Source organism: Salvelinus fontinalis, chromosome 12 (genome assembly GCF_029448725.1).
Source record: "Salvelinus fontinalis isolate EN_2023a chromosome 12, ASM2944872v1, whole genome shotgun sequence".
NCBI lineage: Eukaryota > Metazoa > Chordata > Actinopteri > Salmoniformes > Salmonidae > Salvelinus > Salvelinus fontinalis.
In genome coordinates this window covers 50,722,485-50,745,619 of record NC_074676.1, presented here as the reverse complement: position 1 = coordinate 50,745,619, position 23,135 = coordinate 50,722,485, and the positions used below count along the sequence as shown (strand labels likewise).

The window sequence follows — 23,135 nt, the reverse complement described above, 5'->3', positions numbered from 1 at the left end:
TCAAGCTGAACCTCGGCAAGACGGAGCTGCTCTTCCTCCCCGGGAAGGACTGCCCGTTCCATGATCTCGCCATCACGGTTGACAACTCCATTGTGTCCTCCTCCCAGAGCGCTAAGAACCTTGGCGTGATCCTGGACAACACCCTGTCGTTCTCAACTAACATCAAGGCGGTGGCCCGTTCCTGTAGGTTCATGCTCTACAACATCCGCAGAGTACGACCCTGCCTCACACAGGAAGCGGCGCAGGTCCTAATCCAGGCACTTGTCATCTCCCGTCTGGATTACTGCAACTCGCTGTTGGCTGGGCTCCCTGCCTGTGCCATTAAACCCCTACAACTCATCCAGAACGCCGCAGCCCGTCTGGTGTTCAACCTTCCCAAGTTCTCTCACGTCACCCCGCTCCTCCGCTCTCTCCACTGGCTTCCAGTTGAAGCTCGCATCCGCTACAAGACCATGGTGCTTGCCTACGGAGCTGTGAGGGGAACGGCACCTCAGTACCTTCAGGCTCTGATCAGGCCCTACACCCAAACAAGGGCACTGCGTTCATCCACCTGCTCGCCTCCCTACCACTGAGGAAGTACAGTTCCCGCTCAGCCCAGTCAAAACTGTTCGCTGCTCTGGCACCCCAATGGTGGAACAAACTCCCTCACGACGCCAGGACAGCGGAGTCAATCACCACCTTCCGGAGACACCTGAAACCCCACCTCTTTAAGGAATACCTAGGATAGGATAAAGCAATCCTTCTGACCCCCCCATCCCCCCCCCCTTAAAAGATTTAGGTGCACTATTGTAAAGTGGCTGTTCCACTGGATGTCATAAGGTGAATGCACCAATTTGTAAGTCGCTCTGGATAAGAGCGTCTGCTAAATGACTTAAATGTAATGTAATGTAAATGTATTGATCAAGTTTGTAAAGTCTCTGTGAAAAGGGTGGTTAGTTAGAATTATCTTGAAATAGAGCCATGCCTCCTTTGATCTTCGATTGAGGTGCAGACGTGTCACTATGGAACCGGTTGTGTGTGTATCCATAAAGATCACTTTCAAGTAGTAAAAAAGGAAGGGAGGAAGGAAGGGAGGAAGGAAGGAACGAAAGAAAACTGACCTCCAGCGATGTTGTGGTAACCTGTCAAGCAGAGGTCATGACCTCTGACCTCCTGACCGCTTGTCTCTCTGGGAAAGGGGTGTGTGAGGTCACTGTGGGGGATGTTGTGAGGGTGAGCGAGGGTGAGCGAGGGGGAGACATGGTTTTGGGTTTTGCCCGTGGTGGAAATGTGATGCCCCTTGTTACTGGTGAATTATTCACAGCATCTCTTGCGGTTTCATCTGAGGATTGCCTCTCGTCCTGAAACCCAACGCTCAGTCGGTGCCGATCCCCCGGGAGAATCCAAGTTCACTCCCCACAGCACCACGTCTTGGAGGAAGTGCCTACTTAGAGAGAGATACAGAGCTTTTGTGAGTGCAATGTTTACCGTTAATTTTTATTGTTTATTTCACTTTTGTTTATTATCTATTTCACTTGCTTTGGAAATCAATCAATCAAATGTATTTATAAAGCCCTTTTACATCAGCTGATGTCACAAAGTGCTGTACAGAAACTCAGCCTAAAACCCCAAACAGCAAGCAATGCAGATGTAGAAGCACGGTGGCTAGGAAAAACTCCCTGGAAAGGCAGGAACCTAGGAAGAAACCTATAAAGGAACCAGGCTCTGAGGGGTGGCCAGTCCTCTTCTGGTAGTGCCGGGTTGAGATTATAACAGTACATGGCCAAGATGTTCAAACGTTCATAGATGACCAGCAGGGTCAAATAATAATAATAATCACAGTAGTTGTCGAGGGTGCAAAAGGTCAGCACCTCAGGAGTAAATGTCAGTTGGCTTTTCATAGCCGATCATTCAGAGTTAGAGACAGAAGGTGCTGTAGAGAGAGAGAGAGTCAAAAACAGCAGGTCCGGGACAAGGTACTGTAGCACGTCCGGTGAACAGGTCAGGCTTCCATAGCCGCAGGCAGAACAGTTGAAACTGGAGCAGCAGCACGACCAGGTGGACTGGGGACAGCAAGGAGTCATCAGGCCAGGTAGTCCTGAGGCATGGTCCCAGGGCTCAGGTCTTCCAGGAGGAGAGGGAGACGGAGAGAGAGAGAACTAGAGAGAGCATGTTACGGAGTCTAGTTGATAGGTAATCGACTAGCTGGACTGTTCCCCAGACTCCACGCGTAGGGATTTGTACAATGCTTAACAAGGCTGTTGAACTTGACATTGGTGTCTGTCTTTATTCCTTTATCCAACCTATCATACAGAAACAGAGCAAACTTAAATTCACACAGGACACCATATAAGACAGGAGAAGTACTCCAGATATAACCAACTGACCCTAGCCCCCCGACACATAAACTACTGCAGCATAAATACTGGAGGCTGAGACAGGAGGGGTCGGGAGATACTGTGGCCCCGTCTGATGATACCCCCGGACAGGGCCAAACAGGCAAGATATAACCCCACCCAATTTGCCAAAGCACAGCCCCCACACCACTAGAGAAATATCTTCAAACCACCAACTGAGTCAAGGCTGAGTATAGCCCACGAAGATCTCCCCCACGGCACGAACCCGAGGGGGGCACCAAACCCAGACAGGAAGATCACGTCAGTGACTCACCCCTCCTAAGGGACGGGATGGAAGAGCACCAGTAAGCCAGTGACTCAGCCCCTGTAATAGGGTTAGAGGCAGAGAATCCCGGTGGAGAGAGGGGAACTGACCAGGCAGAGACAGCAAGGGCGGTTCGTTGCTCCAGTGCCTTCCCGTTCCCTTTCACACCACTGGGCCAGACTACACTCAATCATAGGACCTACTGAAGAGATGAGTCTTCATTAAAGACTTAAAGGTTGAGACCGAGTCTACGTCTTTCGCATGGATAGGCAGACCATTCCATAAAAATGGAGCTCTATAGGAAAAAGCCCTGCCTCCAGCTGTTTGCTTAGAAATTCTAGAGACAGTAAGGAGGTCTGCGTCTTGTGACCGTAGCGTACGTGTAGGTATGTACGGCAGGACCAAATTGGAGAGATGGGTAGGAGCAAGCCCATGTAATGGTTTGTAGGTTAGCAGTAAAACTTTGAAATCAGCCCTAGCCTTAATAGGAAGCCAATGTAGAGAGGCTAGCACTGGAGCAATATGATCAAATTTTGGGGTTCTAGTCAAGATTCCAGCAGCCGTGTTTAGCACTAACTGAGGTTTATTTAGTGCTTTATCCAGGTAGCCGGAAAGTAGAGCATTGCAGTAGTCTAATCTAGAAGTGACAAAAGCATTGATTAACTTTTATGCATCATTTTTGGAGAGAAAGTTTCAGATTTTTGCAATGTTACTAAGATGGAAAAAAGCTGTCCTTGAAACAGTCTTGATATGTTTGTCAAAAGAGAGATCAGGGTCCAGAGTAACGCTGAGGTCCTTCACAGTTTTATTTGAGATGACTGTACAACCATCAAGATTAACTGTCAGATCCAACCGAAGGTTTCTTTTTTTTCTTGGGACCTAGAACAAGCATCTCCGTTTTGTCTGAGTTTGAAAGTAAAAAATGTGCCACCATCCACTTCCTTATGTCTGAAACACAGGCTTCCAGGGAGGGCAATTTTGGGGCTTCACCATCTTTCATCGAAATGTACAGTTGTGTATCGTCCGCATAGCAGTGAAAGTTAACATTATTTTCCTAAATGACATCACCAAGAGGTACAATATATAGTTAAAACAATATTGGTCCTAAAACGGAACCTTGAGGAACACCAAAACTTACAGTTGATTTGTCAGAGGACAAACAATCCACAGAGACAAACTGATATCTTTCCGACAGACAAGATCTAAACCAGGCCAGAACTTGTCCGTGTAGATTTGGGTTTCCAATCTCTACAAAATAATTTCATGAACGATGGTGTCAAAAGCAGCGCTAATGTCTAGGAGCACGAGGACAAGGCCTTGGTTGGACGCCATTAACAGGTAATTTACCATCTTCACAAGTGCAGTCTCAGTGCTATGATGGGGTCTAAAACCAGACTGAAGTGTTTTGTATACATTGTTTGTCTTCAGGAAGGCAGTGATTTGCTGCTCAACAGCTTTTTAAAATGTTTGAGAGGAATGGGAGATTTGATATAGGCTGTTCGTTTTTTTAAATATTTTCTGGGTCAAGGTTTGGCTTTTTCAAGAGAAAACTGCCACTTTTAGTGAGTTTGGTACACATCCAGTAGATTGGGAGCCATTTATTATGTTCAATATAGGAGGGCCAAGCACAGGAAGAGGCTCTTTCATTAGTTTAGTCGGAATAGGGTCCAGGATGCAGCTTGAAGTTTTAGAGGCCATTACTATTTTCATGAATGTATCAAGAGATATAGGATTAAAAAACTTAAGTGTCTCCCTTGATCCTAGGTCCTGGCAGTGTTGTGCAGACTCAGGACAACTGAGCTTTGGAGAAAAACGCAGATTTATAGAGACACTTAAGTGTCCATAATTTGCTTTCTAATGATCATGATCTTTTCGTCAAAGAAGTTCATGAATATATCACTGCTGAAGTGAAAGCCATCCTCTCTTGGGGAATGCGTTTTAGTTAGCTTTGCGACAGTATCAAAAATAATTGTTCTTATTCTCCTCAATTAAGTTGGAAAAATAGGATGATGGAGCAGCAGTGAGGGCTCTTCGATATTGTACGGTACCGTCTTTCCAAGCTAGTCGGAAGACTTCCAGTTTAGTGGAGCGACATTTCCGTTCCAATTATCTGGACGCTTGCTTCAGGGCTCGGGTATTTTCTGTATACCAGGGAGCTAGTTTCTTCTGAGAAATGTTTTTTGTTTTTAGGGGTGTGACTGCTTCCAGGGTATTACACAAGGTTAAATGAAGTTCCTCAGTTAGGTGGTTAACCGGTTTTTGTACTCCGGCGTCCTTGGGTAGGTGGAGAGAGTCTGGAAGGGCATCTAGGAATCTTTGGGTTGTAAGGGAATTTATAGCACGGCTTTGATGATCCTTGGTTGGGGTCTAAGCAGATTACTTACTGCGATGGCAAACGTAATAAATAAATGTAAACATATGTTTCCCATGCCAATAAAGCCCCTTAAATTGAATTGAAATGTAATTAAGAGAGAGAGAGAGAGAGAGAGAGAGAGAGAGAGAGAGAGAGAGAGGGAGAGGGAGAGGGAGAGGGAGAGGGAGAGGGAGACATTGACTGTGCTCCTCAGGGTTGACATCCTAAGAGGTGGACACAGCGTGATTTGCAATCAATTGAAGTTCATGACAAGGCAGGTCCAGCTACAGCCATACCTTTAACAGTCACTCTGCCTACAGACATACCTTTAACAGTCACTCTGGCTACAGACATACCTTTAACAGTCACTCTGGCTACAGCCATAACTTTAACAGTCACTCTGGCTACAGACATACTTTTAACAGTCACTCTGGCTACAGCCATACCTTTAACAGTCACTCTGGCTACATACATACTTGTAACAGTCACTCTGGCTACAGACATACCTTTAACAGTCACTCTGGCTACAGACATACCTTTAACAGTCACTCTGGCTACAGACATACCTTTAACAGTCACTCTGGCTACAGACATACCTTCAACAGTCACTCTGGCTACATACATACTTTTAACAGTCACTCTGGCTACAGACATACCTTAAACAGTCACTCTGGCTACAGACATACCTTAAACAGTCACTCTGGCTACAGACATACCTTTAACAGTCCCTCTGGCTACAGACATACCTTTAACAGTCACTCTGGCTACAGACATACCTTTAACAGTCACTCTGGCTACAGACATACCTTTAACAGTCACTCTGGCTACAGACATACCTTTAACAGTCACTCTGGCTACAGACATACCTTTAACAGTCACTCTGGCTACAGACATACCTTTAACAGTCACTCTGGCTACAGACATACCTTAAACAGTCACTCTGGCTACAAACATACCTTAAACAGTCACTCTGGCTACAGACATACCTTTAACAGTCACTCTGGCTACAGACATACCTTAAACAGTCACTCTGGCTACAGACATACCTTCAACAGTCACTCTGGCTACAGACATACCTTTAACAGTCACTCTGGCTACAGACATACCTTAAACAGTCACTCTGGCTACAAACATACCTTAAACAGTCACTCTGGCTACAGACATACCTTTAACAGTCACTCTGGCTACAGACATAGCTTTAACAGTCACTCTGGCTACAGCCATAACTTTAACAGTCACTCTGGCTACAGACATACTTTTAACAGTCACTCTGGCTACAGACATACTTTTAACAGTCCCTCTGGCTACAGACATACCTTTAACAGTCACTCTGGCTACAGCCATACCTTTAACAGTCACTCTGGCTACATACATACTTGTAACAGTCACTCTGGCTACAGACATACCTTAAACAGTCACTCTGGCTACAGACATACCTTAAACAGTCACTCTGGCTACAGACATACCTTTAACAGTCTCTCTGGCTACAGACATACCTTTAACAGTCACTCTGGCTACAGACATACCTTTAACAGTCACTCTGGCTACAGACATACCTTTAACAGTCACTCTGGCTACAGACATACCTTTAACAGTCACTCTGGCTACAGACATACCTTTAACAGTCACTCTGGCTACAGACATACCTTTAACAGTCACTCTGGCTACAGACATACCTTAAACAGTCACTCTGGCTACAAACATACCTTAAACAGTCACTCTGGCTACAGACATACCTTTAACAGTCACTCTGGCTACAGACATACCTTAAACAGTCACTCTGGCTACAGACATACCTTCAACAGTCACTCTGGCTACAGACATACCTTTAACAGCCACTCTGGCTACATACATACCTTAAACAGTCACTCTGGCTACAAACATACCTTAAACAGTCACTCTGGCTACAGACATACCTTTAACAGTCACTCTGGCTACAGACATAGCTTTAACAGTCACTCTGGCTACAGCCATAACTTTAACAGTCACTCTGGCTACAGACATACTTTTAACAGTCACTCTGGCTACAGACATACTTTTAACAGTCCCTCTGGCTACAGACATACCTTTAACAGTCACTCTGGCTACAGCCATACCTTTAACAGTCACTCTGGCTACATACATACTTGTAACAGTCACTCTGGCTACAGACATACCTTTAACAGTCACTCTGGCTACAGACATACCTTTAACAGTCACTCTGGCTACAGACATACCTTTAACAGTCACTCTGGCTACAGACATACCTTCAACAGTCACTCTGGCTACATACATACTTTTAACAGTCACTCTGGCTACAGACATACCTTAAACAGTCACTCTGGCTACAGACATACCTTAAACAGTCACTCTGGCTACAGACATACCTTTAACAGTCACTCTGGCTACAGACATACCTTTAACAGTCACTCTGGCTACAGACATACTTTTAACAGTCACTCTGGCTACAGACATATTTTTAACAGTCACTCTGGCTACATACATACCTTTAACAGTCCCTCTGGCTACAGACATACCTTTAACAGTCACTCTGGCTACAGACATACCTTTAACAGTCACTCTGGCTACAGACATACCTTTAACAGTCACTCTGGCTACAGACATACCTTTAACAGTCACTCTGGCTACAGACATACCTTTAACAGTCACTCTGGCTACAGACATACCTTAAACAGTCACTCTGGCTACAGACATACCTTTAACAGTCACTCTGGCTACAGACATACCTTAAACAGTCACTCTGGCTACAGACATACCTTCAACAGTCACTCTGGCTACAGACATACCTTTAACAGTCACTCTGGCTACAGACATACCTTAAACAGTCACTCTGGCTACAAACATACCTTAAACAGTCACTCTGGCTACAGACATACCTTTAACAGTCACTCTGGCTACAGACATACCTTAAACAGTCACTCTGGCTACAGACATACCTTTAACAGTCACTCTGGCTACAGACATACCTTTAACAGTCACTCTGGCTACAGACATACCTTTAACAGTCACTCTGGCTACAGACATACCTTAAACAGTCACTCTGGCTACAAACATACCTTAAACAGTCACTCTGGCTACAGACATACCTTTAACAGTCACTCTGGCTACAGACATACCTTAAACAGTCACTCTGGCTACAGACATACCTTCAACAGTCACTCTGGCTACAGACATACCTTTAACAGTCACTCTGGCTACAGACATACCTTAAACAGTCATTCTGGCTACAAACATACCTTAAACAGTCACTCTGGCTACAGACATACCTTTAACAGTCACTCTGGCTACAGACATACCTTAAACAGTCCCTCTCGAGACTTCAGCACATAGGAATGCCACTTTTGAAACACAAAAAATATTCTCTAAAATGTCAATGAGAGGTTGGTCAAAAACACTTCCTTCAACTTACTGAATCCCCCATCAGTTGGAGATATGTATCTTCCCTGAATTTGTTCTTAAAGTTGTAGTCCAGAGGTTTTGTTACTAATGGTTTAAATCAAATCAAATCAAATCAAATTTTATTAGTCACATACACATGGTTAGCAGATGTTAATGCGAGTGTAGCGAAATGCTTGTGCTTCTAGTTCCGACAATGCAGTAATAACAACAAGTAATCTAACCTAACAATTCCACAACTACTACCTTATACACGCAAGTGTAAAGGGATAAAGAATATGTACATAAAGATATATGAATGAGTGATGGTACAGAACGGCATAGGCAAGATGCAGTACATGGTATAGAGTACGGTATATACCTATGAGATGAGTACTGTAGGGTATGTAAACATAAAGTGGCATAGTATAAAGTGGCTAGTGGTCCATGTATTACATAAGATGGCAAGATGCAGTAGATGATATAGAGTACAGTATATACATATACATAAGAGATGTGTAATGTCGGGTATGTAAACATTATATTAGGTGGCATTGTTTAAAGTGGCTGGTGGTACGTTTTTACATAATTTCCATCAATTCCCATTTTTAAAGTGGCTGGAGTTGAGTCAGTATGTTGGCAGCGGCCGCTAAATGTTAGTGGTGGCTGTTTAACAGTCTGATGGCCTTGAGATAGAAGCTGTTTTTCAGTCTCTCGGTCCCTGCATTGATGCACCTGTACTGACCTCGCCTTCTGGATGATAGCGGGGTGAACAGGCAGTGGCTTGGGTGGTTGTTGTCCTTGATGATCTTTATGGCCTTCCTGTGACATCGGGTGGTGTAGGTGTCCTGGAGGGCAGGTAGTTTGCCCCGGGTGATGCGTTCTGCAGACCTCACTACCCTCTGGAGAGCCTTACGGTTGTGGGCGGAGCAGTTGCCGTACCAGGCGGTGATACAGCCCGACAGGATGCTCTCGATTGTGCATCTGTAGAAGTTTGTGAGTGCTTTTGGTGACAAGCCGAATTTCTTCAGCCTCCTGAGGTTGAAGAGGCGCTGCTGCGCCTTCTTCACAACGCTGTCTGTGTGGGTGGACCAATTCAGTTTGTCCGTGATGTGTACACCGAGGAACTTAAAACTTTCCACCTTCTCCACTACTGACCCGTCGATGTGGATAGGGGGGTGCTCCCTCTGCTGTTTCCTGAAGTCCACAATCATCTCCTTTGTTTTGTTGACGTTGAGTGTGAGGTTATTTTCCTGACACCACACTCCGAGGGCCCTCACCTCCTCCCTGTAGGCCGTCTTGTCGTTGTTGGTAATCAAGCCTACCACTGTAGTGTCGTCCGCAAACTTGATGATTGAGTTGGAGTTTGTTTGAGTTGTTTGAGTTTTGGCTTTAATTTAAACTGTATTGTTCATTAATGCATGCTATATCATATGAATGAATGTCATACCACATCAAACAACATCATTCTTAGTTTAGTGTGCCAAACTTTAGAAATACAAATACATTTTCCATATTTGCTTGTGGGCGACCGGCGTGTCCAATGATGTCTAGTGTTTGGAGCCCCTGTTTTATACTGTCTTTAAGCCCTGTGATAAAACAAGCCTTTCAACATTGGCTAGTAATGTTGTATAATCATTTACTTGTGTGTCAATGTATTTCTTCACGGTTCTCTTACAATACTAAAAGCCTTACCTCACTGTACCTGTACCTGACATCTATTTATATTCAAGTGGTTTACCGATGTGGGGAAAAGGGCTCTGTAAGGGTTTTATAGTAGGGGTGTGTCAATGAGTTCATGCCATCACTACGCACATGTTCAACTCTTTCTTGGTTAATCACCAGAGTGAGATTGAGCCAAGAAACACCTGTCTCAAATGAGGCATGAGAGAAGTAGTATGAAGCAGCCATGCAGTGTTCAACAGAGCGCAGGCATAATCTCCCCTCAGACAGCTGGCATCAGCACTCATTTTGTACACTTAGCAGATGCTCTTATCCAGAGCGACTTACAGGAAGGAGCAATTCAGGTTAAGTGCCTTGTTCAAGGGCACATTGACTGATTTTTCACCTAGTCGGCTTGGGGATTCGAACCAACACCCTTTCGGTAACTGGCCCAACGTTCTTAACCGCCAGGTTACCTGCCGCCAAACCACTAAGTGCTGAGATGAGCCACAAACGCGTTTTAATGCTGCACCAAACGCCAGGTGGAAAGTAAGTCGGGATTATGTATCTAAAAAGTTAGATGTGATTCATATTGTTTATATTTCCACTACCGTTCATTAATGAACACATTTCAGAATTAGCCTTTTTGGTCCATCTGTTATATCTTTCCATCCCTTCAATAGTTCAGGGAAATGGCAGACGTTTCACACAAACACAAATGTGGTGAACACCATACAAACACTTGACGAGTTACGCACCAATCACAACCAGTGCATTTGTGAAATAAGTAACAAGGCCACTGAAATACAGCATTAGCGACTTTATTTAGATTGTTGTTGTTGTTGCATAGGAAATGCATATCTTGCTTCCAGTAATTGATTCTGCGTGGACATGATGGTTTCACTAATGGGCCGAGAGGAATGATTTTACACCAGTAATAAAAAACAACAGTAAAAAGGGAAACGAAAACAACAAGGGTCACATAAGGTGTTCGGACAACCGACAGGTAACAACAACTCACATCATAACAGAAGATACAATGGCAGTCAACAAACAATGGCGCTAGTAACATCCAACAAACAATAGGTGCTCAATGGTTCACTGTTCTGTTCCATAAAAGTATAGTAGAGGCACAAGGTTTTAGTCTGTTTCACTTATCTGTTGAATCCTAAAACGTTTGATTGTGATTTATGAGGACCGAATGTAATGGTGGTTTATGAGGACTCGCTGAGGCAGTGACGGGGATGCTGGGATATGAAGTTTTGGTGATGTGGATGCTGGGATATGAAGTCTTTGTGATAAGGATGTGGGACTCAAACTGCACCAGGAGTTCATTGATCTCCTCCCGCTGTCACTCAGGTTCACTCAAGCTGACCTTTGTCAAGATTGTCTTCATTAGTATTCGCTAGTTTGACCATGGTGGAGATTTGAGACTCAAGGCTGGGGGAAGTTGAAGTATTCACTAACGCACCATATGAACAGGTGTCTACAATAGTTCCACTTCCTGGTTTGATGTAAAAAAAAGTTCAAGACTAGTCTACTTAAGTCCACTTGTAATATGAAGGAAAGTGACGTCAGATTAAAATAGCCATCTGCTTAAATGTTGGTTTCAAAGAGGGCTGCTTCCCACGTTGACCAGCTGACCAGTTTGGAACATAGGGAGTTAAGATGTTGGGAAGTCTATCCCTGGGTGAGCCAATTGAGCTAACAGGATTGGGGATTAGCATTGTTTAACCGAGAGTCTCTTAGGTGTGCATAGCTGTCTTTCTGGAACTTTCCCATCCACTTTCGCACTGATTTGCCTCTCTTTTGAAGTGCTTCCCTAAGAGCAGGCCTCTCAGAAAACCCACCTTCGGGCCTCTCGGCGGCTCAATGAGGGATTCTGTCCTCAATAGTGCTGAACGGAGCAGAAATGACTGCAGCCATTGATTCCTCCCCCTTGACGAAGGGCGTGCGAGGGGGATTCACGCTGGAGCTGCAGTGCTTCTCATGGTTCTCATCAATGGTACTCCTGTACTTGAGAAGAGTAGGGAGTTCTGGAGGTCTGCGTCCCCCCCAGTAGAGAGAGAGAGAGCTTAGTCCGGATGGTCAGTCAGTGCAGATTGTCTAAGGAGTGCGGGGGGGGGGATCTTAGCTAGCTGGCTCCACTGAACACCTAGCCTAGTCATCATGTTACCATCACCGGCTAAAGTCAATGAGGTTGATTGGAGGGTGTGCAACAAAAACACCTACATAAACATGAAGATACTTCTCATGGCCACCAAATACCCTCCAAAAAACTTGATAACTCAAAAGTTGGATAAGGATGGAGTAAGGATGGTAGAAATAAAGAAAACATTTGAGGCTTAGCGAGATAAGAGAAGGGGTAAAAGGAGTATAGGTGATGGGAAGAATAAAATCAAAACAAACATAAAATTTATTTTTGTAGATATATTCTAAACAGCTTACTAGGCGATTATGGAAGGGCATGCAATTATATCTCTGAGGTTATTGTACATGACCTATAATCAGAGGGGTCTGACAGACAGCAAAGGCTACTGGTGTTCAGAGATTTAAACAATTACAAACAATTATCATATTCAGTAGAGCAATATAATACAGTTCACAGGCACTACATCTTCATATATCATGTCATATGCTGGTTTCTTATAGATTTTCATATAACTTGTTTGATCTTTAAGCTGGGATCTCGAAAAGAAAACTATTCATCATAAAAGAAGGCAAAGTAGATACCAAAGATCTCCATTTGAAATATACACACATATACATGGATAATATGTGTATATATACACATATACATGGATAATATGTGTATATATACTACATGGATATATATTTAATCAGTGCATAGTTGCCATGCAGATGAAACTGCTAGGCTTATACGTTGTCAGAAAGCAGGATAATAAATTCAATTTGTCTCATTTGATCGTTTCACTCTCCTTCAGCGGCTTGGTTTACTACTTAGCACCATGTAATGGTTTTTCAAGAGGATAAATAAATATCTTTGCAAAGGATTAGTGACACTATTTATTCATTACAGTGGAGAGCTATGGAACAGCTTCCATGTTACCTCCCTTCGCATTAAATGACTTTCTGTTATCCCTTCAATGAAAATGTAACATACTGTACCTCCCTATCGTTTTGCAATGAATGAATTTGGTTCTATACACCGGCAACAATGTGAAGAATGTTTACTTCATTTGAATACTTGAATTTTCCTTTTCTAAATATGATCAACCCCTAAACTAAATTGTAAATCGGGTGGTTCGAGCCCTGAATGCTGATTGGCTGAAAGCCATGGTATATGTTATACCACGGGTATGACAAAACATTTATTTTTACTGCTCTAATTAAGTTGGTAACCAGTTTATAATAGCAATTAGACACCTCGGGGGGTTGTGGTATATGGTCAATATACCACGGCTAAGGGCTGTATCCAGGCACTCCGCATTGCATCGTGTATAAGAACAGGCTTTAGGCGTGGTATAGTGGCCATATACCACACCTCCTCAGGCCGTATTGTTTAATTTTTCCATATGTATAAAACGGCAACTTTTTCATCTGGGTTCAATGACAGGGAGGAAAGAGCTCAGTTGGTAAAAGTGTCTTTGGACAGAAGTGTCTCAGGGTTCATTGAAGCTCTTCCCATGTCTTGCACGATTGCCACACCGTTAGCGAATGCCATTCCGCCTATGTATCACACCCATTGGTATATTTCACATATTTAGGTGTCTAAATTGATTGAAAAGTATTACATGTTGTTTCTTTAGTTGCAGCCTGAAAAATTCTATTAGGATTCTTCACCCCGAAACCAATGACTCTACAAATACAGTGGCTTGCCGGAAAATAACTACATCAACAATGCCAACAAGAATTTGGACAGACAAAAGACAAGAAAGGTCTTTGATGTGCGTTCGCAAAGCCTGGCCTTTATTCAACCCTGTTTCCTGATCGACAGGCAGAATTCCTCAGACAGTGGTCAAAATAGATATCTTTTCACGGGGATGAAACAGAGTGGCTGAGCTGTCTAAGGCATTGCATCGCAGTGCTAGAGGCGTCACTACAGACCCTGGTTCGATCCCAGGCTGTATCACAACTGGCCGTGATCGGGAGTCCAATAGGGCGGCGCACAATTGGCCCAGCATCGGCCGGGTTAGGGGAGGGTTTGGCCGGGGTAGGCCGTCATTGTAAAGTAAGAATTTGTTCTTAACTGACTTGCCTAGTTAAAAAAAGTTTAAATAAAATAACCTAACTTACATGACTGGATGGGAAAGGGATGGAGTGAGAGCTCTTCTTGCAGGCCCGGACTGAACAGCTCGTCAATATGAACCGTTCGGTGTCCCCTCTATTTCTCCAGGACTACCTAGTGTATACTTCTCCAACGAGACTACAAGGTCACTACACAGGGTTGTTACAGGAGAGTTTCATCAAGAAACTAAGGGATCAATTAAAAGCCAGATCCTTCATTTTGGGGAATGACTCTTTCTGTTGGGTCCTTTTGCTCTGTCAGATGGCAGAGTATTCTCCTAGGACTAGTTAGTGGTCTTTCCTATTGGAGTCTGTGGGCTCCTAAAGGAGATCTGATACGGTTGTACATACACAGGGCTACCACTCAGGTGTGGTATCGCCAACCGTGTATTGGCTCTCCACCCGTTGCTGTACGTTACTGTATTCACCAGTTATGTCTTTCAGCATTACTGCTCAACTAGGTTCCAGACACTCCAAAGGGTATTTGGCAAAATGTTGAGAATAAGAAGCCCAAGATAAGATGTGGGTATGTGAAGGGAAAGGCTTTTCTTAGCCAGGCCATCTTGAGTGAGTTAAATGTGTATATGTTGGTGGTGAATGGTTAGGATATGGTTACATGAGGAGATGGAAGGATAGTAGTAAAACTGAAAATCTCAGCAGTGTTTGAGGCCCCTGTGGGTCAAATTGTAAACTCTAATTTCTTGAGGTGATATTCCAAAAATGTCTCTATTAGCACAAAATGTGAATTAAAGCTTGCCGATACAGTTAAACATCAATAGCCTCAGTGACAAAATCTTTGAGGTTCCCAGTTTGAGGGTGCAGAGGGTGACTGCAGATAAGTTGTGTACAGGTTATTCCACACACCTTCTCATGCAGCTCCTGTCTATAGGCTGTTCATAGCCTTGTTACAAAGTTTCAGGAAACTTGTACAATACTTATTTCTTTAACAACTCACCCCTATCTAGGCAAGCGGCGTGTGTTTCTTGGCGGTAACCGTGTGTTGCAAGTGCAATGAAGAACAGCAAGTGAGTATGTCAATGGAAAGTGGTGTGAGAGGACCCACGGTTTATGAGGACTATTTGGTGATGAAGTGGGGTGGCAGGTAGCCTAGTGGTTAGAGCTTTGGGCCAGTAACCGAAAGGTTGCTAGATCGAAAATTGTAAATGAGAATTTGTTCTTAGCTGTCTTGCCTAGTTAAATAAAGGTAAAATAAATCAATAAAAAGGGGTGAGAGAGGGACAGGGAAAGAAATATGTGAAAAAGGAAAAGAATCATGTTGCATATCAAGCTGTTTATTTTCCTGCATGGAATGGTGAACACAAAAAAAGATGCCTGGATGCATTTATAATAGTGGCATCCTTTGGCTGTCTATGTCATTGTCTTCTGCCTAAACTAAAAAAAATTATGCATAAAAAAACGCTATATTTTCTTACCAATTTCCTTAGAATTACCTAAATTTACCTTCATCAACACTGATGCAACAAATAACCTTCAAAACATACAGTATACTGTAACATCCATTTACAATGGGCTTTTCACCTCAATACCCTATACTTTTTAAGTATAGGAATATGCTATACCATCAAAAGAAGAACAAGTCCTTAAATACATTTTTAAAAAACAAAAAAAAGGAAAACGGGAAAGTTTTCAACTTAAATCCAGTTCCCAGAGAACAAACAAACCCCATTCTATTACTGTGGCCTTAATACAAACAATCAGAAAATTCACAACACTAGTTTTTCTCCTCATTTAATCAATGTTACAAAAGTCCTGCATTATAAAATAGGGCAGCTTTAAAATCAGTGTAATTAATAAAACTATACAACATACAAACACCACGTCTCCCACAGTCAGTCCTTTCGGCCCTGCCTGCTCCATAGCGTCCTTGTCTTTTTTTAGGTATTCCTTTGTCATCATCACCTCTTCTCCCCACTTCTATACCCAGAACCAAATTACACACAACACAAGAACAAAAACAGACTGCCCAGACTATTGCTTAGTTGTTCTGTCTTTAAAAAAGGGTGTCATTTTGTCGTATCTTACACACACACAGCCAAATCTTGCTGATTAGATGCTAGGCTGTTCACAACGAGTTTTTGTGACAAAAAAATGTCCGTGCAATTGTTTTTTCCCTTCGCTTTTAAGCAGTGGAAGCCGTTTCATTTCAATAATTCTCACTATTGTCATTTGTTTCACATTTAGTGCAGATAATTAGGAAAGTAATGCCCAACCCATCGCTAAAGGGTAGGCAAGAACAAAGACAAAAACTGTCACACTAAAGGACAAACACAACCCACGAAGTCTTACTACTAAACTATCACGAAGGCTTCCCCCAAAAAACATAAAATGTACTTTTTAAAATGATAAATGTAATAGACAGATAAACAGGTAAACAATGAATATACGTCTGGAAGTCTGTTGAAATGGAGGATATAGAAAGTGGTATTTTTATTGTTGGACGTCATATTTTTTTGTCTGTCAAATGTGGATTTTTGTGATGGAGAGGAAGTTTGACTTGTTTAAGGCTTGCTTGTGACCCCCCTACCGCCGCTCAAAAAAAAGGAGAACCCTAATATATTTTGCGGTCATCTTGTTAGTGTTGAAAACAAAGGAAGTAGAATAGCCGAGCGAGGCTGACTGGGCTTTGTGAGCCCTTTGTTCTCCTGGAGTGGGTCTGCCAAAGGGTCCGACCACCAACCATGTAGCAAGTCAAGTACAACCTAACTGTGGTAAAAAAAAAAACTAAAAAAACACCACAAACAAATGACTAAATGACTGTCTACATGAGTGCAAGCAGCTATTGCATATTCTTTTCTCATTATTCATTTCTGAAGAAAAAAAATTGGGGAAAAAAGGAAGACGCCAAAGCAAAAAGAAGTTTCCATTCAGCAATATCCATAAATATCTACAGATTAGTATTCTCAACACAAAAAAGGGTTAAGGGTCGATGGCTGGGGGGTTAACTAAACTATCTTCAAGATCTAAAGAGGTCTATTCCTACTTACCGAATGACTAAAAAGGGGGCCATGTCGGGGTGATTGACGCTGGCCTAGTTAAACAGCAGTACAAGACAGATATAGTGTGTGTGATAAGACAGATATAGTGTGTGTGATATAGGTCTTCTACACACACAGCACCTCCATGTTGCATCATAGCGTGCAAAGTACTGTCGTACAGGCCTGAGATGTCTTCCATTTCATCATGTTTCTTATCAGTATAACAACATTGATTCAGTTTCCGACACAATGGGAGGTGGGGGATGAAAACAAAGAAGAAACAAAGTCAACTCTCGACATTGGAACATTGTGCAACAGCTCGGGACTAGACCATCGCTCAAGGCACATTTGTGGGGAACAATTGTTTCGTACAATTAGAGGACATATGAACGAAATATATACTTTAAGATTTGATTTTTTTTGTTGATAATTTCAAGAGGGAACGAAAGAGAGGAAAAACAATTCAGAAATGATGAGAAGCGAAGAAGAGTCTGAAAGACGTCCAAGCTGGTTGATTGTGAAGGACAGTAGTAAAAAAAAGCCTCTCGAAGGGCCAAACAGATATAGTCTATTGGCACGTGCCTGATGTTGGGATTATGATATTGTGTCTTTATTCACTACCTCTAATCTATGTAAAGGTTTGTCACTAACACTAGAACATGCAGATAAAAAAACAAACATTTTTAATACTTTTATTCAGTTTTGATCGACGGTGGATGAGTCAGTCTTAACAGTGTGTTTATATATATATATATATATATATATATATATATATATATATATATATATATATATATATATATATATATATATATATATACACACACATATATAGTATGTATAGTATATGAAAGAAAAACAAAACAAAACTTCAATAAAATGGTAAGTTGCATGCGAAGCAACTGAAAAGCTTCGCCGTCTGGTTGCAATCTTGCCTTGATGTAGATATCAACGTGTTTTCAACACAAATGGTCACTCTTTTTCACTCAACTACAATCCCCTGATTAGACCCCCCGCCCATAAACCAACTGCAGGAACAAGTGCTTCTGATTGGACGAGGCTTAGAGAAGGCCTAGCCAATCAAACAGGCAAACCAGAACTTGGATGCCTAGTATTAGATTATCTTTTCAAGCGAAAGTGGAGATTTATGTTTTCGATATTTGCTCGCATTGTATGTTCTTGATTTTGCCTCATTAGAAATTTCAACCGCTAGTTTTTTCTTTTAAAATCAAGTGCTTTCTTAAAATAAGTTCATCACTTTGCTTTTTTAAAATTAATAGCAGACTAGATTCAAAGCTGCAAGAAATGCTTTAAAATTGATTGTTTAAAATTACAATATTTCTAAAAGTGATTGACATTTTTTACATTCTACAATACTAGCAAATTTACAAGATGAACAAACAAACAAATAAAAGACAACAAAAGCTCAGTACATCTCCTCTTATTTTCTCACCAGACCATCGTGCTAGTTGACTTTTTTTTGTACCCCGATATTTTAGAGGTGTGAATGGACTAGGAAGAAAAATATATGATTTTCAACAATTTTAACGACATATCCTACAAAGATATTTAATTATCCAACCACTATCCAACGAAATTGCACTGTCCTCAATTTAATATTCCACTGTTCACGATAGTCATAGATGTCTCCAGTTAGTTTGTAGAATTATAGACCTTTACCCTTTTGCATTGTATAGCATTGTAAAACTGTTAGTTTGAACTGAAATTAACTCTATACAAAAATGTAACATGAACAAGCCTCCCATTCAGAGATTTTCTCACAAGCCTCTTGTTGAAATACTTCTCTTCTTGTTGCAGGCTTTAAAACCAGTTTCAATACGTCACCTGATTGACCGATATTAAACATGAATACCCCATCCCCTCTCTGGTTCCCTGTGAGTTCATAGTGTGGTGGCTGGCTGTTCTCCTCTGCATGGTCTTTCAGCTGCACTGATGTCCCTGGAAAAGCCCCGTGGTGGGGTGAAGACCTTCAGCCTCTTGGCTGTGGGGGAGTGTCCCTCCTCAGGGTGGGTGCTGGGTAGGTTTGGGGTAGGGTGGGTGGCTGCCCACTGAGAGGTATTAACTGGTTGGTATCTGACCCAGCTAAAACCTCTACATCTGTGAGCCACTGAACCGAAAACAGAGTCCGGCAACAACCATAGAACAAAAGAAACAAGAGCTCTGATCTTCCTCTCGTTTCGGGACGTGTGACGCCAGCAGAGCTTTATACACACATGTAGACGGGACTCTTAGGTCTCTGTGCCTTCCTCGGTCGCCGGACCTTCTCCACAGGTCGGCTACGGCAACGAAAGGTTGAGGGAAGCTCTTTTATTTAGTCAGGTGATGATTCCTCCCTCTGCGGCAAAGTGGGGACGACGAGAAGAAATACAAAAATAAACTAACACAAGGTGTACCAGGAGACATACGCTAGCTCTCTGTTGGAGCTCCAGCACATCCAATACAGCTGGGGGAGACTGGTACTAAATATGAATATAGACATATGAACCATATGAATGAGGGTATATATGGGCTGTATAGATATATAGTATGTACGTGTGTAAGCAGTCAGTAGCTCTGCTCTTGTTTTGGGGGGATGGGAGAGGGCGGGGTGGTCTGTTGTAGCCATGCAGTGACAGATTTGAGGGGTTGGGCTTCTCTCTGTCAAACAGGTGAGCACGTTTGCAGGGTTTCAGGTTAGGTCGCACTCAGGGGAGAAAGTAGGGGGTCCAGCGATCTGTCCAGCGATCTGTCCAGCGGGCTGTCCAGCGATCTGTCCAGCGATCTGTCCAGCGGGCTGTACAGCGGGCTGTACAGCGATCTGTCCAGCGGGCTGTCCAGTGGGCTGTCCAGCGATCTGTCCAGCGGGCTGTACAGCGATCTGTCCAGCGGGCTGTCCAGTGGGCTGTACAGCGATCTGTCCAGCGGGCTGTACAGCGATCTGTCCAGCGGGCTGCAAGGGGGTCTGGAGTCCCTAGCCCAGGTACCACTGCAGAACAGAGAGAGGGATGAAAGGAGACAGAAGACAGTTGAGATGAAGTTCATTTAAGCAGACAATAGATCAGCCTGTGCAGTTCCTTTGTCTCAAGTCAGTGCTCTACTTTTTCTTACTATGTATCTCTGTGTCACTCCCTCTCTACTGAGTACCTAGCTGCTAGGGTGTTCCTATATACTCTATCCAGCCGCTCACTGTGTGCCTTCTGAACAACTTTCTCCACGCTTTACTGTGTTTAAGCTCTGAACAAAGTGAGGAGCAGAGAGAGAGAAAGAGAGAGAGAGAGAGAGAGAGAGAGAGAGAGAGAGAGAGAGAGAGAGAGAGAGAGAGAGAGACAGACAGACAGACAGACAGACAGACAGAGAGAGAATGGGGGAGGGGAGGTGGTTCTTCAGGTTAGCTGGCTGGCCCTCCGTAATCCGTCTCATTGATTGCTCCACTCCATTGTTCACGTTTTCAGCGATTGAGCAAGCTCCCCTCCTTCTCTTCTCTCCGTTTCTCTCCTCCTCCCTCCCATCTCAACATCCCTCATCCATGCCCCAAGTTCAAGTTCATCCCCGTGTTACGTCATGTCTGGTTGCCCAGGACAACCAGACAGCCGTCGACGTGACTACCATTAGGAAGACCCATGGTTGCCTTCCTGTGCATCTCTCTTTCTCCTTCTCTGTTCTCTCTCGTCACTGTTCTGTGTTGGAGCACCCAGCCGCTGCCGCAGACACAAATACATCTCTATTGATTCAGAGAGGGCTCACACACACACTCCGCCAGCCCCTCTTCCGACACACACACACTCCACCAGCCCCTCTCCGACACACACACACACACACACACACACACACACACACACACACACACACACACACACACACACACACACACACACACACACACACACACACTCCGCCAGCCCCTCTTACGACACACACACACACGCACGCACGCACTCTGAAACAAATGCACACATGGAAATAAACTTTAACTCTACCCCTGGTTTCATTGAACGAAAGCCAAAATAAAATGTTGGAAGTAAATAACAGACTGCTGTCTCTCCGTTCTGCTCTACTTACAATGAAACACACTACAAAATAAAGACACAATGACATATATGGGATATAATCACCAAACTAAGAAATGAGACTAGAAGGGACCCAAAGCTTAAACTAAAGCATTTAAAATAAAGGTATTGTGTGTGTGTGTGTCTGTACTGTGTGTGTGTGTGTGTGTGTGTGTGTCTGTACTGTGTGTGTGTGTGTCTGTACTGTGTGTGTATGTGTGTGTGTGTGTGTGTGTGTGTGTCTGTACTGTGGGTGTGTGTGTGTGTCTGTACTGTGGGTGTGTGTGTGTGACTGTACTGTGAGCGTGTGTGACTGTACTGTGTGTGTGTGTGTGTGTGTGTGTGTGTGTGTGTGTGTGTGTGTGTGTGTGTGTGTGTGTGTGTGTGTGTGTGTGTGTGTGTGTGTGTGTGTGTGTGTGTGTGTGTGTGTGTGTGTGTGTCGGTACTGTGGGTGTGTGTGTGTGACTGTACTGTGAGCGTGTGTCTGCCTGTACTGTGGGTGTGTGTGACTGTACTGTGTGTGTGTCAGTGGGTGAGCTCCTGCAGGTTGCTAGCCGGTCTGTCGCCTGCCTGACCAGGACTAGCTCCTGACTGGTTGAAATTCTACTGTCGACACAGTGAGACTGGAAAGTTTTTAATCAATACAAGTTACTGACTCTAGGACTTTCTGCCCCCCCCCCCCCTCTCTCCCTCCCTCCCCCTCTCTCTCCCCATCCACCATCTTTGTCTACTCATCCACTCCACCTCTACCTACTCCTTTTTCTTCTCATCCCTCCTTCACTAACTCCCTCCCTCCATCTTCCCCCTGTCCCGAGAAGACTGGGGAGAGTAGCTCTTGCAGACCAAACACTGTGTGTGGGGGGGGGGTATGTGTGTGTGTGTGGATAGTGGGGTAGTGTTACCACACAGTGGGCTGGTGCTGACAGCTGTGATTTAGACTGCAGATACTGCATCAGGGCAGAGAGAGAGAGCTGGGGTAGTGAGAGAGAGAGAGAGAGAGATAGAGAGAGAAAGACAGGGAGAGCGATGGGGTAGTGAGAGAGAGAGAGATAGAGAGAGAAAGACAGGGAGAGCGATGGGGTAGTGTGAGAGAGAGAGAGATGCTATAGATGGAAGGAATGCAGTTTGGAAACCTACCAAAAAACAATTAGGCAGCAGCAAATCCAATCCCTTTTAGACAACTTCCTGGGTAAAACGTTCCACTGCAATAGTGAAGGTGTAAACTTGGCAGTAGAAAATCTTAACAGTATATTTGACCTCTCAGCTTCCCTATCAAATCTAAACATCTCAAATAGAAAACCGAAGAAAATGAACAACAATGACAAATGGTTTGATGAAGAATGCAAAAATCTAAGAAATAAATTGAGAAACCTGTCTAACCAAAAACATAGAGACCCGGAAAACCTGAGTCTACGCCTTCACTATGGTGAATCACTAAAACAATACAGAAATACACTACGGAAAAAGAAGGAACAGCATGTCAGAAATCAGCTCAATGTAATTGAAGAATCCATAGACTCTAACCAATTCTGGGAAAATTGGAAAACACTAAACAAACAACAACACGAAGAATTATCTATCCAAAATGGAGATGTATGGGTAAACCACTTCTCCAATCTTTTTGGCTCTATAACAAAGAATAAAGAGCAAAAACATATACATGATCAAATACAAATACTAGAATCAACTATTAAAGACTACCAGAACCCACTGGATTCTCCAATTACCTTGAATGAGTTACAGGACAAAATAAAAACCCTCCAACCCAAAAAGGCCTGTGGTGTTGATGGTATCCTTAATGAAATGATCAAATAT

At 43.3% G+C, this 23,135-nt stretch overlaps 1 protein-coding gene across 8 annotated transcripts in view; it reads right to left on the bottom strand.

The window, feature by feature from the left end:
- Positions 1 to 17,952: 17,952 nt before the first annotated feature.
- Positions 17,953 to 23,135, bottom strand: part of LOC129867585 (nuclear factor 1 A-type-like) — a 336,739-nt gene continuing 331,556 nt past the window's right edge. For all 8 annotated transcript variants that reach the window (XM_055941091.1, XM_055941084.1, XM_055941085.1 and 5 more), the window contains one exon: positions 17,953 to 20,260. In XM_055941091.1, the coding sequence (XP_055797066.1) occupies positions 20,246 to 20,260 (15 nt within the window). In that variant the 3' untranslated portion in view covers positions 17,953 to 20,245. The remainder of the gene's footprint in view (positions 20,261 to 23,135) is intronic.